This window comes from Primulina tabacum, chromosome 5, assembly GCF_025594145.1.
Source record: "Primulina tabacum isolate GXHZ01 chromosome 5, ASM2559414v2, whole genome shotgun sequence".
NCBI lineage: Eukaryota > Viridiplantae > Streptophyta > Magnoliopsida > Lamiales > Gesneriaceae > Primulina > Primulina tabacum.
This window is the reverse complement of record NC_134554.1, coordinates 17,465,311-17,480,742: the sequence shown is the minus strand read 5'-3', so window position 1 is coordinate 17,480,742 and position 15,432 is coordinate 17,465,311. Positions and strand designations below refer to the sequence as shown.

Genomic DNA, 15,432 nt, shown 5'->3' with positions numbered 1-15,432 from the left:
TGTAATTCGCTTATTAATTTTCAAAAAGACTATATGACAATTTTTAAAATATCTATTTTGTAATTATTTTTCACCCCTTTTCAATCCTCTGTATGAACAGTGATACTCCATAAATAGAGGATCACTGTTGCATACTCTAAAATGAAGGAAACAAATAGAATACGGTTGGATATGAAGGACGGTTGGAGATGGCCTCATGAGGAGGGAAGTCACCAAGAAATGACGAAATCTCTCCCTCCATAATGTGGATATATTCCAATTCTCGACATTTTACTACAAGACCTTTCCCATCTTCCCTTAAATCCCCTTCCCCTTCACATTGTTTTGTCATACCAAACCTTCTTCCTTCAACTCACCACATATTTCTTGAAACTTGGTATATTTTCTTGGTTTTGCCACCCCTTTCATCCGGAATATTGAATCTTCAAATATCTGAAACTTGTTTTGCGGGTTTTGAAGCTGGTTGAATTTAGAGAGAACCCAATTCTTTGTTTCTCGTGTTTTGATCTTAAAGTTTGGGGTTTTTTTTTTAAATCTTTAGCGGAGTTCTATCTTTTTTGTGCAAGTCATAAGCTTAATCGGCGTAGAAATCGTGGGAATTGAGATTTTGGAGCTTATGCTGATAAAAGTTAAATCTTTATTCTTTTGATCTGAAAAAGTTCAGATTTTGATTGATTCATTGATACTTGGGATTCTATTGAATCCTGACTACATTTTTTGTTCAAATATTGAAAAAATTGTTTGATTTTTCTTGATTTCATTAAAATGGGAAACTGTTGTGTTGTTCCTAAAACTTCCGACGAGGAGATAGTGGGAAATCATAAGCCAAATCGCTTCGCTATTAATGATGGTAAACATGTGCCATTTGGTGGATACAAATCCTACGTATTGACCAATCCGACAGGCCATAACATTGAGGGCTTTTACGAGCTGGGGCGTGAGCTCGGTAGAGGTGAATTCGGGGTTACCTATTTATGCACTGAAAAATCAACTGGGGAAGTGTTTGCTTGTAAGTCGATATCTAAGAAGAAGCTCAGGACTAGAGTAGATATTGAGGATGTGAGGAGAGAGGTTCAGATCATGAAGCATTTGCCTGAGCTTCCAAATGTTGTGAGTTTGAAGGATACATACGAAGATGATAGTGCAGTGCATTTAGTTATGGAGTTATGTGAGGGTGGTGAACTGTTTGACAGAATTGTTGCTAGAGGACATTATACTGAGAGGGCGGCTGCCGCGGTGACTCGAACCATTGTCGAAGTTATTCAGGTGAAGATTTGATTTCTTGATGTTTTGTGTCGATTTAGTAATAATCTATATTTGCTGAGTATAGATTTTTATTGTTGATTTATCATTTGTTTGTGCCAGTATACATTCATTGACAGAACCGCAAAGGTAATTAAAATTCAAAATATGGGTTGGGGTGATATCATATTTTAGTGGGTATTTATAGCATATGCAAATATATGGATCTATAGAAAAGTTTGGAGGAAGAGGAGTGAGCCCCCTGCGCACCCCGTCTGGCCGTGCCAATGGATACATTAATTCTTTGATCTTTCGTTTAAGGAACACCAGAAAATGTCCAATAATCCAATTTAGTGCATTATTGTAGTGTCTGACCCATGTCCATGGAGACCTTATTAGCACATGGATAAAGGCAGTTGAAGATACAATTAGACTAGATTATCTGGACATCCTGTTGAAGAAACCTGCAATAGAGAGTGATTGAGGGTGTATGTTGAATATTGAGACTCTGGAGTGATGACATTTTGAGTGACAAATGATGCCAATTCAATAAGTATGTTTTACATCTGTCATTTGTTGACGCAAAAATGCATTATTCGACCCTATTTTTTAGGATTGCATCTTTTTTTTTCCAACTCTGTTCTGTTTGTTGCCGTGGTAACTTGCCAAGTAACTGTATTTTGTCCACCCTTGTAAGTGTTATCTAATTAAGTGGATCTTCCTGCAGAATTGCCATAAGCATGGGGTCATGCATCGTGATCTTAAACCCGAAAACTTCTTGTTTGCAAATATGAAAGAAACGGCACCACTAAAGGTCATTGATTTTGGGCTGTCAGTTATCTTCAAGCCTGGTATGTTCCTTTCACGCTTGATTAATTCTTTGGGTTGCAGTTAAACATATGTTGGATTGCATTAGCTAACTTTTTGGCGATTCTGCAGGCGAGAGATTTGATGAAATTGTGGGAAGCCCTTTCTATATGGCTCCGGAGGTCCTGAAGAAAGACTATGGTCCAGAAATAGACATTTGGAGTGCTGGTGTTGTTCTTTATATCTTACTCTGTGGATTTCCACCGTTTTGGGCTGGTTAGTTTCCAATTTTCCGTACGCGTTGCTCCCATATTTTGAATTTATGCCACTAAACTTTAATGCCAACTTTATTGAAGGAGGATGTTCAAACTAGTTAAAAATGGTTGAATCAATCATATTTTGTGTATCGTATAGTAGATAGGGATGCGAAATTCGGTTAACTAGTGTGTGTGGACATGGAAACTCTCTCTTGTTTGATTGAAAGTACCGAATTTTTCCACTCGGTTTTGACATTCCCTCTGGCACAAAATGTTGTTAAACTGCAGAAACTGAACAAGGCATTGCCCAATCGATTATTCGTTCTGTTGTGAGCTTCAAAAGAGATCCTTGGCCCAAGGTTTCTGATAAAGCAAAAGACCTGGTAAAGAAAATGCTCAACCCCGACCCCAAGAAACGTCTTACACCCGAGGAGGTTCTAGGTAACATTTAGCCCAATTATTTATTGACACCACATTTTACATATAGCCATGCTTGATTGCTCGTTTCAAATTGTTGACAATTCTAGCTGCTTGACTCGCAGATCATCCTTGGTTGCACAATGCAAAGAGTGCTCCCAATGTTTCTTTGGGTGAAACTGTTAGAGCTAGGCTCAAGCAGTTTTCAATGATGAATAAGCTCAAGAAAAAAGCTCTACGGGTAACAGCTCTTGCTTCTAAAAGTTAATAAAAAATCAATAATGGTGTCGTTGGCCCGTTAAGGTTTTTGCTAAATCAATTTCTCGAATGTCAGGTGATTGCTGAGCATCTATCTGTGGAGGAAGTGGCAGGCATAGTTGAAGGATTCCAATTGATGGATATGGACAACAAGGGGAAGATTGACATTGACGAGTTAAGAGTGGGGCTACACAAGCTCGGCCATCACATCCCAGATAGCGATCTTCAAGTTCTAATGGAAGCTGTGAGTGTCATATCTGATTATAAGACTTCATTCTAGGCTTAAATCTTTTGAACAGCTCTACAGTGGTAGTCATCTATGAGTCGTTCATCAATACATGATTCGATGAGAAACGAGAAGCATGGGAAAAAGCAGGGCAGTGACCCTATAAAACTTTTGTTAGCTTACCTCCCACGAGCTCGCATTTTTGACAACGATTACTGAAACAGATGATGCCATGTTAGAGAACACTTCGTTTGCAAAGCACAAGATTTTTGAATGCTACACGCCTCGTCACGTGAAATTTTTTGCTTTGTATTAACTAGTAGAGTAACGTTAGTTTTTTTAATTCCTGTTGGAACAGGGTGATGTGGATAAAGATGGATATCTCAATTGTGGAGAATTTGTTGCAATATCTGTTCACCTAAGAAAGATGGGAAACGACGAACACATACACAAGGCATTCGAGTTCTTTGATGCTAACAAAAGTGGGTATATAGAGATGGAAGAGCTAAGAGAAGCCTTCGCCGAAGAGGCAGAGACAGAGGCGACCAGTGAAGAGGTCATTATTGCCATTATGCAAGACGTGGACACAGACAAGGTCAGTCGCCCCCTATCTCAAATTTCTGACCATCTCTAACACATTCTTTCATACATTGCTTACATTTTTTTCTATATTATTTTCTGCAGGATGGGCGTATAAGTTACGACGAGTTTGCCGCAATGATGAAGGCCGGAACAGATTGGAGAAAGGCGTCGAGACAGTATTCGAGAGAACGATACAACAGTCTGAATTTGAACCTGATCAAGAGCGGATCAATACGAATGTGATGGCCCCTGTAGAGAATGGCACATTTGCTTGAGTGGAAACAAGTTTTTCTCTTTTTTTGTTAATCCAAGTTGTAAGTGTAGAGCCACGATCAATTTCACATGCATATTGTCCATTGTTACCGAAGTTTGCAAGTTAATTTGAATAGTTAATGATAGATTCTAAAGATACAATATTGGAGTTAGTTAGAATTACTGGTGTAAACTAGAAATAGAATATTGAAACAGATTAGATCCAATTAAACTAGTTGATCACCAATCCTGGTTTTTTTTATATTCACCTGATTCGATTTATCATATGGGTTTTATTTTCACATTTGATTAATCCAGTAAAATTTTCAATACTTTTTAATGGTTAGACATGATGTTGGGCTATATTTTTACAAATTCCATTTTATATATATGTATATATATATATATATTCTGTCATTTATTTTGTTTATATACTTAAAAAAAATTTATACATTTTCTGAAGGAACGTATTAAAAAATTATGACCATGCTAGAATAGGACAGTAGCTCAGTTTTTAAATAGATTCTATGCTGCATCAATCAGCTGCTAGCGATGCTGATGATAAATGAAGGGCATTGGCATAGAGCTATTGGAGTTTTCAACTGTCAAACTTTTGTAAACCTGATCGAATTGTATTTGGCATATGCTATTTTCGGTTCCAACTCTAGACACAACAAACCCCCAGCCAATTGTGGTAAAATAAACTTGTATTTGGATTTCTGCTGATGAAAGAGCTAGACATAATTAACCATGTTGGATAAATTTCTCAAACTCCATGACCCAAATTCAGCACACATGACATGACTTGATTAAAGAGACAACAAGTAGACACATGATATATATATATATATACACAAGACGGACAATGCAACATTCGGAGGATTCGACCTGTCTGTATATGTATGTGTGTACAGATAGACGATAGAAACACCATTAATATATACAACTTCTTTCTGATGATCAAGATCAAGCAGTAGGGTATGAGGAATCCATAGCAATCCCACAAAGCCCTTCTTTAGCACTGATATCCTTCTCCATCATAATATACCCCTCCATACCCCAGCTAGTTCCCCAAGAATTCTTGATCAACCAATACTTAGTACCATCCCCAGCCATCCCATATCCAACAGCAGTCACGCCGTGATCCAGATCGGTCCCACAGTCCCCTGTAAACACCCCGCTTGAATAAAACTGAAACGCCATTCCGCTCGCGTCGATGGACACGGATACAGGCTGATGTGCGACCGCCTTAACAAGAGCAGCCTCACTGTTGGTGGGCACCTTTTCAAACCCCGAAATCTTGGCTGCGTGGGATGCTTCTTTGTTCTTGTTGCAGGTTCCATCTGCGGCTGAGTAAGGGTACGTGGATTCGGAGGCGATCCCTTTGTTCTTCGCAATGAACCCGAAGGCATCTTCCATGTATCCGCCCTCACAGCCTTGGTCGTTGCTTGTTCTGTCGCAGTCTACTATTTCTTGCTCGGAGAGTGAGATCAGTTTGCCTGTTGAGAGCTTGTTGATCCCTTCTGTTGCTGCTATTGCTGAAAATGCCCAGCAACTTCCTGTAGTTTCAGGACAGGAAAATAGTGAAGAAAAAGACCGTGAATTACCTCGAATATATACGTTACACAACCAAACATGACCGGTGGGAACACTACTCTCTCTTTATTTTTTAATATTTGCATGGATTTATATCTTGAAGAAAAATTGAAGCAGAATCTCTAAACATAATATTTTTTTGGCCTATTCACTTTCATTATGTAAGTGCGTTTAAAATTTTTAAAGCCTAACCATACATTAACCTTGAAATTTCCAAAGGAAAAATGTTTTTGTTAAGAAAGCTTGTCTATCGTAACTAGGAAAGGGAATGTCTTACCGCATTGGCCTTGATCCTTGACTGGTGTAACGGCCCCTTTCTTTCTCCAGTCCATGCTAGGTGGGACAACACTCACATTTTCATACTTGAACGATGTAGTTTCAGTCCATTTCTCGTTCGAAGAAACTGTCTTAAGTCCATTCCTAGCAGACCTAAACTCCTCGTTAGTTTGATCAGCAAATGCATTGAGGCCAAGCTTGTAAGGCCTATTTCCACCTTCATTGAACCTTTCAATGAACTCCACATTATCCTTGAATATCGTGAAGCGAATCGCCTTTTCTTCGATATTCTCATAAACTCTGCCGTATTCTAACATCCATTGCTCGTGTCTCTCTGGCATGGAAAACGTTGGTACTTGGCGCGATGTGGTTCGAGTGACGAAAATTCCCAAGATTGCCAACATAAGAACAATGGTACTAGATTTCATGTTTACTGCTGATGAGATAGTCATTTCTTGGTTATAAATATCAAAGAACACAATGTCCTTTTTAAGGTTGCATTTTAGCCTCGAAGAAGTCATGCATTTATAGAAGAAGATTTGTTCAATTATCATGTAAACGAAAAATTCGATTAAGTTATTTCCAGTTTGCCGGGGAGATCAATGTGACTGATTAACGAAACCGTAGACGTTGGTCCATCGAACATAGTTCAAATTGACCTATAACTTGTCCTAGAATATCATTGTATGCCTTTGATTAATCGTGGGATACACAAGTTATAAAGTCAAACTCTATAAAATCTAAGATTTGATTAAGGATCCTTCGTCAATTCTCAAGAAAATATTATCATGTTGTAGTGTTTTTCCATTGGTTTGTCGGGAAACTCCATTCAAATCACCGCTGATTATTTTTTGAGTCATCGGGGCAGATTTCAAATTCACTCAATACATAATCATTTGAAAACATCATTCAAAAAACCCCTCAAATCCAAATCTTTCAATCCATGCATACACAACTTTGAGAGATATTAATGCTAAATTTTTGATCATTTTTTATTTACAATTATAATAATTATTGGCTTATTGTTACTACTAAAAAGGCATACTACCTAGAGCCAAGTTTGAGCATCATTCTCAATAGCGAAGAAAAGTTAATTCCAAAATTATTCAATCGAGCTTCGTATTATTATTATTAGGGATGTAAAGAGGAAATGTAATTAAATAAATAAATGGCTAAAAGCTTTTCACAATTAAGAAAGTGTTTGTCTGAGGTTATATACTCTAAAAACAGCTTATAAGTTGTTTTAAAGTTTATAAACTCTCATAATTTATTTAGTAAAAAAAATTACAAATAGTTGTTAAAACAAGGGCAAACACTTGTGTGAGACGGTCTCACGGGTCGTATTTTGTGAGACAAATCTCTTATTTGGGTCATCCATGATAAAATAATTAATATTACTTTTTATTGTTTGTATTTTTAATTTGTTTTTTTTTTCCATATTTAAGAACTCGACAGGAATTCTTTAATCTATTTATTTTGACTGTAATTTTACCGATAAATAACTAAATATATACCTCAAAAAAGAATTTACTATTAGATTAGACAATGCAGGCGAGTACAAAATTAATGCACAAAATGTAAATAAATAACAAAAATTGAAAATAGATAGAACTTTTTTTATTTTTTGAAGATAACATAGAGAGAATTTAAAATTTAGGAAAAAAGATTGGCTACTTCAAGATTTCTCAATTGGCCCAACTCTCACATGTATTAATATTCTTCATTTATTTGCTTCCTCAGTTGCCGCCGGCTTTGGCTGTTCCTCCTTGGGCGGCGGGGCGGCGGTTGTTACACCGCCGTCGATGCAGCTGCGGCACTTCCTCTCCACCCATCCTTCTACGTCATGTTCCCCGGATCCCCCCAAATGCCTGCCCCCACAGAGCCGAGCTAGGATACCCGCAACTACTCCAAGTATTGTTATCACCGCTAGCACCACCACCAGTGTCTCGATGGAGTGGTGGGTGGAATGGCTCGGCTCCACCTCCACCAGAACCGGAGGCGGCCCCACAAGTGGCGGCAGCTGATTCACTAGAGCCATGTTTAAAGAACAGATATATGGCGATGTACTGAAGATATACGGGTTAAACAGAAGTCAGCTGGAAGAACAGATTGAACATGAAAATGGCCAAAGATTTCTCAGAACTACGGGATCAGCATGATTGCAGAATGAGCTTCAAACATTTTGGGATTGTTGATGTGTGCAAATATGCGTGAGTGAGTGTCGGAGAGAGCAGAGGAGGAGGAGAGAGTGTTCAGATGAGCTTTGAAGCAGCAAAATGATGGTATTGGACTTTGTGGGAGAAATAAAAAGGAAGGGCTGAATTGTATTTTAGTTTAATTTCAAAAAGATATATATCATAAATAATTTATTATAAACATCACAAATTCAATATATTTATAATAAAAAATAATAATAATTTATATAATTTTTAAAAGAATATTACTCATATTTAGTACATATTTTCACCTTTTATGATTTCTAGATTGTTTTTATTAATTTTAAATTCTAATTTATTTAAGCTGATCAATTAATTGGATTATTTCTAAATATAATAAGAAAATGAAAATATGACCGTTGTCCCATTGGTCTAACTTTATTTCTGTTCAATAGTAATATCTTTTTTCTTTCACTTTAATTATCAGACTTTGTAATATATATAAATGCAAAAACTTAATTATTTTGTACACTAATTTCAAAAGACAACTCATCTCCTAATAATTAATTACACTAACTTACAATTCATGAATTATTTCGATGAATGTGCTATGAAAAAAACAGCAGTTTTTGCAAGTGAATTAATGTGAAAATTGATTAGCATATAGTGGTTTGTTTGTCCTTTGGTGGATGGGAAAGAAAACAGGGACACCTGAGTTAAATATGAAATATCACCATTTAAAGTTATGTATGTTGACCATTCAATGACATGTAAGTGATGCAGTGTGAGGACGAAAGTGACCATGCTTCACCTACATTATTATTATGATTATTATTGTTATATAGTGTATATATATATATAAAATTTTGGATCAATTGAGTTTCGGTGATTTAACAAAAAATTATAGTTTTAAAGTGAACATTAATTTTAAGTCGAGCCGAACTGAATACTTAGAAAATTTTGAACTTAAATGGTTATCGAAGGTCACTTGTTCAAGTTTTGCTGATTACCATTCAAGGCTTACTGGTTACCTTATCTTACTGAATCATTCAGAAGTTGTTCCAGAACATTTTCTCTAAGGATCAGAGCTCAGCTGACATTATCAGATAAAATATCCTTCGTACCATTAACAATTATTTAATATGTTATTAGTCACTGCCCAATTATACTATTTTTCAGAGAGGACAATGACGTGACACAACAACTTCTGTATTTGGAAACGACTATCAAATTCAAAAATAACATGTTGGAAGTTGTGCCTATAAATAGATCAGAAAGTGTGGACACTCAGTTGCTCTACACTTTTCTTGTTCACAGGCCTTATTCTGCAATCAAAGTTTTTAAATTCCAAATGATTGTTCACACGCTTGATTGTTATTTTCATATCATTAAGGATCATCTGCGCTTGTTTATTTTGTTCAAAAATACATGTAAATGACTGTAAGAATCTTACTGATCAGATTGTTTAAGTTTTATACAAGATTTACTTGGCCACATTGTCTAAGTTAGCTTTTCTCTTGTCTTATGAGGTTCACTCATCTTGTGGCTTCTCTATTCGATGTGGTGCTCTATCAGTACGATCAACAACTATATTGGCTTTCATGATCTTAATCGATCCATCTGTTATAACATACCACATGTCATCATCTTGAGCAGCTAGATGAACTTGCATTCTTATTTTCCAATCATCAAACTCTTCCCTGAAGAACATTAGAATCTTGTTGAAAGAAGACATGATGATCTGTATCATTTTGACCGTTTGAAAGTATTCAATACAAGATTAACCGCTATGATACCACTTGATAGGATCGGTTAAGGTAGTTGAAATGTTTAAAATTGGGGCTGAATAAACACTTAAGATTTTTGTATTCTTTTTCAAATGTGTGAATCAGTTCTTTGAGGAACTTATCCTAAATTTTGTTTGTCGATATAAATCAGTCAACTGATAAAAGTGCGGAATAAGACTGAAATATAAATTGCATACTTAGGGTTGATATAGTGTAAAACTGAAATGGTAACTGAAACGAACACACATATTTTTATGGATGTTCGGACTTCAAATGCTCCTACGTCACCCTTTATATCACGATGATAGGATTTCACTAAAAGACTTTGATATATTAAAACAGATTGTAATAATCCATTCCAGCTGGTCTTACACACTGCCAAAATGAAACTCCTAATCTAACAACACTTATACATTAATTAACTAAAAATCTCTTAATTGATAGCCTGAATTCTACGAATAAATACAATGAATGTAGAGCTTGGGTGTGCGATCTATAAAATGAGAAAATACTCGAAAGATGTATCACAATTGATTAAAGATTTAAGTTTTGATTGTTTCGTGTGTGTTTTCTCACTTTCAGTAACCTTCTTCAACTTATTCAATCAACATATATAGTCTTTGATCTCAACAGTCGTATTGAATGAATTAAATGACAAATATCCGTTGAATCGTCTCTAGTTACTTTATCTGACAGTAGTATGTGATATTCAGACTGTTCTGTTCTGCTACGGTACGACCTGTCAGTCAGTCTGTTGATAATTCAACCAATGATGTGGCCAACTAATTAGAAGTCAAATGATCAACCGATCAGTTCAGCTGGACATTATCAACTCTAACTGATGTCCTATCAGTTACAAATACTTCGATTGATAAGTTTTTTCAGTTCAGCTCAAATGAAATCTTCAGTTACGATTACTCGATTGTTCGATCAGTTAGATTCTTAAGTTTTTTTGTGGATTAATTGAAACTTATAATATTCCAACAATATTGAAGTTAGCTAAGAGCTTCAGTAGGCTAGTGATAAGATCTACTGAAGCGGATTGTTGCAAATTATTGTAATTTCCAAATTCTTTTAGTGAAATCATTTCATAAACGAAAAATATGTGACGTTTGAGTTGTTAAAATCTACAAATTTCAATAAACAACTTGTTTGTGCATTTACATTATTTCAGCTCTCTAGCCTAACTGATACTTAGCTTTGCTACTTATATTGTTCAAACTGTTGGAGCATTTCATGTTCGCAATCTTTATTTTGATGTTAACAAAATTTGTTATTTTGTTTCTAACGAGTTTACCTAAGTGCACAGAAAACTGAAACTGATCAGCTTCGAACTGATCAGTTTACGAGCCAAAACTGAAGTTATCGAGACGCAAAATGAAAGTACCAACTGATTGACCGAAACGAACCAGCCCAACTGATATATCGAATAACAGTTAAATTGATTGTTCAGCCGATAGTTGGTTCAACAGAAGACCTTCAGAAGCTCGGTCAGCTGATGAAGAGTTCAATTGATGAAGAGCACAACTCACCAGTTCAATTGTATCAGTGAAACCAGTTCAGCTGACGAGCCAACTGATTTCACCACACCAGTTCATCTGACCAGTTTAGAGCACCAGTTAGGAGTCGACTAGTTTGCAGAACATGACAAGCTTATCTAAGTGGAATCCAGCTGTGCACAACAGTATAAAAGCAAGTGTCCGGTCAAAGAACAATAATGAAAGTTGCAGCAGAGCTTAATGGCAATACGTTTCAGAATGGCTATCAGAAAGTGTAAGACACAATTTTCGAGGAACAGATTCAAATTGCAACGGATATATTTGATGAGTCTTGATGTACGGTCACATTGCCTCTATAAATACAAGATCAAGACCATCAACAAACAAGTGTGTAAAAAACAAAGAGAGGAAGATAGGGAACACTCAATTCATATCAGCTTACAAGAAGCAATCACCATCACTCACAGAGAATCGAGCATATTGAATAGCTGAGTGAATCTTGCATAAAGACATTTAACTTGTGTATGTAGTCTTCAATACATAAACGTTAAACAAGTGTTGGCTGAAAGTTGCTGCCTTCAGTTTGGACTAGGAGTTCGGTTAGGCAGTAACGTAAGTTCTAAGTTGAGTTGGTTTGTACCAGGTGTTGTATAAATCAAATTCTTCAAGTGAAACATACCCGAGGTGATAGAATGGATGACGTAGGAGCAGCTGAAATCTCCGAACATCCATAAACATATTTTAAATATTTAACTGTTTAACTATTGTTTTAAACTGATTTGATCAGTTCGAGGTGATATCAGTTTATTTCTCACCATAACTGAACTGTTACATGCAAGAACTGATTCCCCTTATATCAGTTAATCAGTTTACACAAGTTAAAAGCTTTAAACTGATTAGCTTTCTTAACGAAGGATTATTTCGATTATTTTCCGCTTGGTTTATAACCAAAATCGATCTAATTTATCGGTGTTTACATTCTTAGAACACGAGCTATTGCAACTCATTGAGATTATTGTGTTTGAAGCACCTTCAAAGGTGCCCGAACCGATTTATCAGGTATGCTATTACATACAAACCAATGAAGATTATGAAATCCAATACTGTTGTTGCCATTACAGAAGGTGCACCACAAAAGTTAGAAAACGAGATGAAATTGACTAGTGAAGATAAAAAGAAAGTCAATTTAGACAATGAGGCTAATGACAATGTAAAAAATGCTAGATTAGAACACATTCAGTAAGATTAAAATGTGCTCAACTGCCAAAGATATCTGGGAGAATTTAATTCGACTATGTGAGGGCAATGATCAAACAAAAGAGGACAAATTGTTTGTTGTCATACCGAAATTTGATAACATAATGATGAAATTCGGTGAATCTATGTCACATTCTGATGAAGGATTCAACAACATAAAAATCGACTTGGCTGTTCTTGGTAAAGAGTATGGGAACATAGAAATAACCTTGAAGGTTATGAGGGCACTCTTGAGAGAGTGAGATGTTAAAACAACGACCATGCAATAATCAAAAGACTTGAAAATTCTTTAATTTATGATCTGTTCATAGATATTAAAGTTTATGAGTTTGAATTGGAATCAAGAAATGATGGTGAGTCCACTTCAATGGTAACCAAAGCACTTGTTGCTGCAACAATCGATTCATCCGTTTCCAAAGAAAAATCTATCGCACAACTGAGTAATGAAGCAACGTCATTATTTGTGAAGAAATTTGGAAAGTTTCTAAGGAAAAATCAGGGCGCATTTCAGAGTCTTAGATCATTAAAAGAAAGATTCAATTGATGGGGACAATGGATGTTTAAATTGTAGAAGAACCAGTCACTTTATTGCTAATTGTCTTAAATCAAATAAGGATGACAAGATGTCTGATAAGGACAGAAGATCCCATGATAAGAAGAAAAAACATGAGTATGACAAGAAGTCATTAAGGAAGAAAAGGGATCAGAAAGTGTTGTTAATTGAGGAAAGTAAGAGAAAGTAAGTGGATTTTGAATTTGATTTATTTGAATCAGAGTTCTAACATTATAGTGATCAAGAAGATGCAGATGATGCTGATCTGGAATCAATCAGTGACGAGGTATTTGATTTTATCTCGACTGAATTCGTACCAGATGATCTTGTCACAACACTTCATGAAATAGTTAATGAGTACAATATATTTTATCAATCATTCGAGGAAGTTAAAGCTAAGTATTCAAACTTGCCTAACAAGAATATGTAGCCTAACTGGGAATAGCCAGAAAAGATGTTCTAAAAACTGAGAATGAGATAATACAAGTTGAGTATCAGTAACTGATTTTTGAGAACAAAAATTAGTCGAGCTGATCAGATTTTTGAACAAGTCTTTATTCAGCCTCGAGAAAATTCAGGAGATGCAAAAGCCTCAGGAGACATGACGTGTCTCGATTTGAGTAACAATGATATCGACATCGCTGACAGTAATGTTCAAGTGTGCCTAACCAAAGACAAAATAAATTTATTAACTTTATTCGATCTAACACAATATATGAACATCATAAGCCTAACTTTTAAGTTGAGAAGCCATTTGAACATATGAACATAGGGCCGGATATTTGGTGGACATTTGGAATAGTGTATATACCATAGATTTCTCATGCTAAGCCTAAACAAAGTAAATAAAGAAATTGACGTGACATTATTTCATTTGAATAGTTAATTTTTACCAACACAAATTTTTCAACGTGCAACATATGTCTTTTTTTTTCTAGTTATTATTATAAAGACACTCATTGTTTAGATAAATTACACCAACCTCTTATGAAAAGTCTAAAATCTCTTAAAAATTATTAATGGACTAATACATCTTTCGTTTCTTGAAAATCAAACACGTTTCACTCATATGTTATAAAAACTCAAGTTTATTTACTTCTCTAAGAAGATGTTTTATGCATGGTTATTTAAAAACATAAAGTATAAAATACTATTACTTTTAAACAAAGTAATTTTGTTTATTATTTTTTAAAGGAGTGTTCATGTAATTAGCACCTAGGCGAAAATATTTAGAAAAAGAATGGGAACCAAATTACATAATATACTAAACTAAACTTTTTAATTAAACCAGATGGACCATTTATTTTACTTTAATCAAAATTTTGCTCACCTCCTGACTAATTTTAATAAGCACCAACACAAAAAAGAATGTAAATTTGGAAGTTAGTTTTTTAAAAATTATATGCAATTTTGAAAAGTCTTTAAATCTTTTGTTAACTTTTAAGTAACATTAATCTAAAATACCTGGAAAAACACAAAACCATGCATTTTAGACTTTTATGGTCCAAAATAGGGATTTCAAAATCGAGTCACATGTATCTAACATATTTATACATAACGATTTTCCACAAAATGATCTCGAAACATATAATTTGTGCAAATCATCCATATAATATATAAAAATAAACTATAGATTTTTTTTATAGCTTTCTCTTTAAATAAGATCTCAATTTCAGCGATGATTTCATTAGGTATCTTACAACTAAAATACCTCTTTTTTCCTATCTAGTTCCTCCACTACCGTGAACCCCAATTAGATTCAAGCATGCTATACTTTTTAGTTATTGGGAGAACCCAAATAATTTCTTTCGGATTCAGGAAACAACTCTCAAAGATATTTTTTTCCTTTTGGAAGATACAAGAGCGAAACAATCGATATTGGAAGACCTAATCGATTCTTCCAATGTATCATTTTTGGGTCTAATGGAATTCATAGGTATAGGAAAATTCCCCCTCAAATACAGATTCTTTCTTTTGATCATATTTCGATTGTTAATATGATATATAAAGACCGCTGCTACAAATAATATTACACCCTTGATCGTGAAATATCGATGCTTGTTGAACCCTGCGAATTGCGTGAAAAGAAGGATACTCAAAATTCGGGGGCCAAAGAGTTTTAGAAAACGTTCTTGGTGGAAAAAATTGTGAATGAAAGACCATACCGAATTGAATTGGGTCCATGAATATAAGAAATAATGAGAATTGTTGGATCTCTCAATTCGAAAATCCAGGATTTGAATTGATGTCCTTTCATCGTTTTCCTC

At 35.1% G+C, this 15,432-nt stretch overlaps 3 protein-coding genes across 3 annotated transcripts; 1 reads left to right on the top strand and 2 right to left on the bottom strand.

Annotated features, from left to right (window-relative positions):
• Positions 1 to 258: 258 nt before the first annotated feature.
• LOC142547165 (calcium-dependent protein kinase 32-like) lies at positions 259 to 4,203 on the top strand. Its single transcript, XM_075655292.1, has 8 exons — positions 259 to 1,266; positions 1,970 to 2,093; positions 2,182 to 2,325; positions 2,595 to 2,747; positions 2,849 to 2,964; positions 3,058 to 3,225; positions 3,566 to 3,802; positions 3,892 to 4,203. The coding sequence occupies exons 1-8, from the start codon at positions 766 to 768 to the stop codon at positions 4,030 to 4,032; spliced, it is 1,584 nt and encodes a 527-aa protein (XP_075511407.1). The 5' UTR covers positions 259 to 765; the 3' UTR covers positions 4,033 to 4,203.
• Positions 4,204 to 4,924: 721 nt separating this feature from the next.
• Positions 4,925 to 6,467, bottom strand: LOC142544894 (senescence-specific cysteine protease SAG39-like). The gene is made up of 2 exons (XM_075651919.1): positions 5,915 to 6,467; positions 4,925 to 5,600 (listed from the first exon to the last, which is right to left on the bottom strand). Exons 1-2 carry the CDS (start codon positions 6,465 to 6,467, stop codon positions 5,008 to 5,010), a joined length of 1,146 nt encoding a protein of 381 aa, XP_075508034.1. The 3' UTR covers positions 4,925 to 5,007.
• Positions 6,468 to 7,424: 957 nt separating this feature from the next.
• On the bottom strand, positions 7,425 to 8,241 carry LOC142544895 (uncharacterized). Its single transcript, XM_075651920.1, has one exon. It carries the CDS (start codon positions 7,949 to 7,951, stop codon positions 7,634 to 7,636), a length of 318 nt encoding a protein of 105 aa, XP_075508035.1. The 5' UTR covers positions 7,952 to 8,241; the 3' UTR covers positions 7,425 to 7,633.
• Between the last annotated feature and the right edge of the window lie 7,191 nt (positions 8,242 to 15,432).

Excerpts from the sequence above, each read along its gene's own strand:
- LOC142547165 (XM_075655292.1), top strand. The coding sequence starts at position 766 with ATGGGAAACTGTTGTGTTGTTCCTAAAACTTCCGACGAGGAGATAGTG. Across the intron at positions 2,748-2,848 it reads TACACCCGAGGAGGTTCTAG|ATCATCCTTGGTTGCACAAT; the intron begins GTAACATTTAGC and ends CTTGACTCGCAG. Across the intron at positions 3,803-3,891 it reads AAGACGTGGACACAGACAAG|GATGGGCGTATAAGTTACGA; the intron begins GTCAGTCGCCCC and ends TATTTTCTGCAG.
- LOC142544894 (XM_075651919.1), bottom strand. The coding sequence starts at position 6,467 with ATGATAATTGAACAAATCTTCTTCTATAAATGCATGACTTCTTCGAGG. Across the intron at positions 5,601-5,914 it reads CAAGGATCAAGGCCAATGCG|GAAGTTGCTGGGCATTTTCA; the intron begins GTAAGACATTCC and ends CTGAAACTACAG.
- LOC142544895 (XM_075651920.1), bottom strand. The coding sequence starts at position 7,951 with ATGGCTCTAGTGAATCAGCTGCCGCCACTTGTGGGGCCGCCTCCGGTT.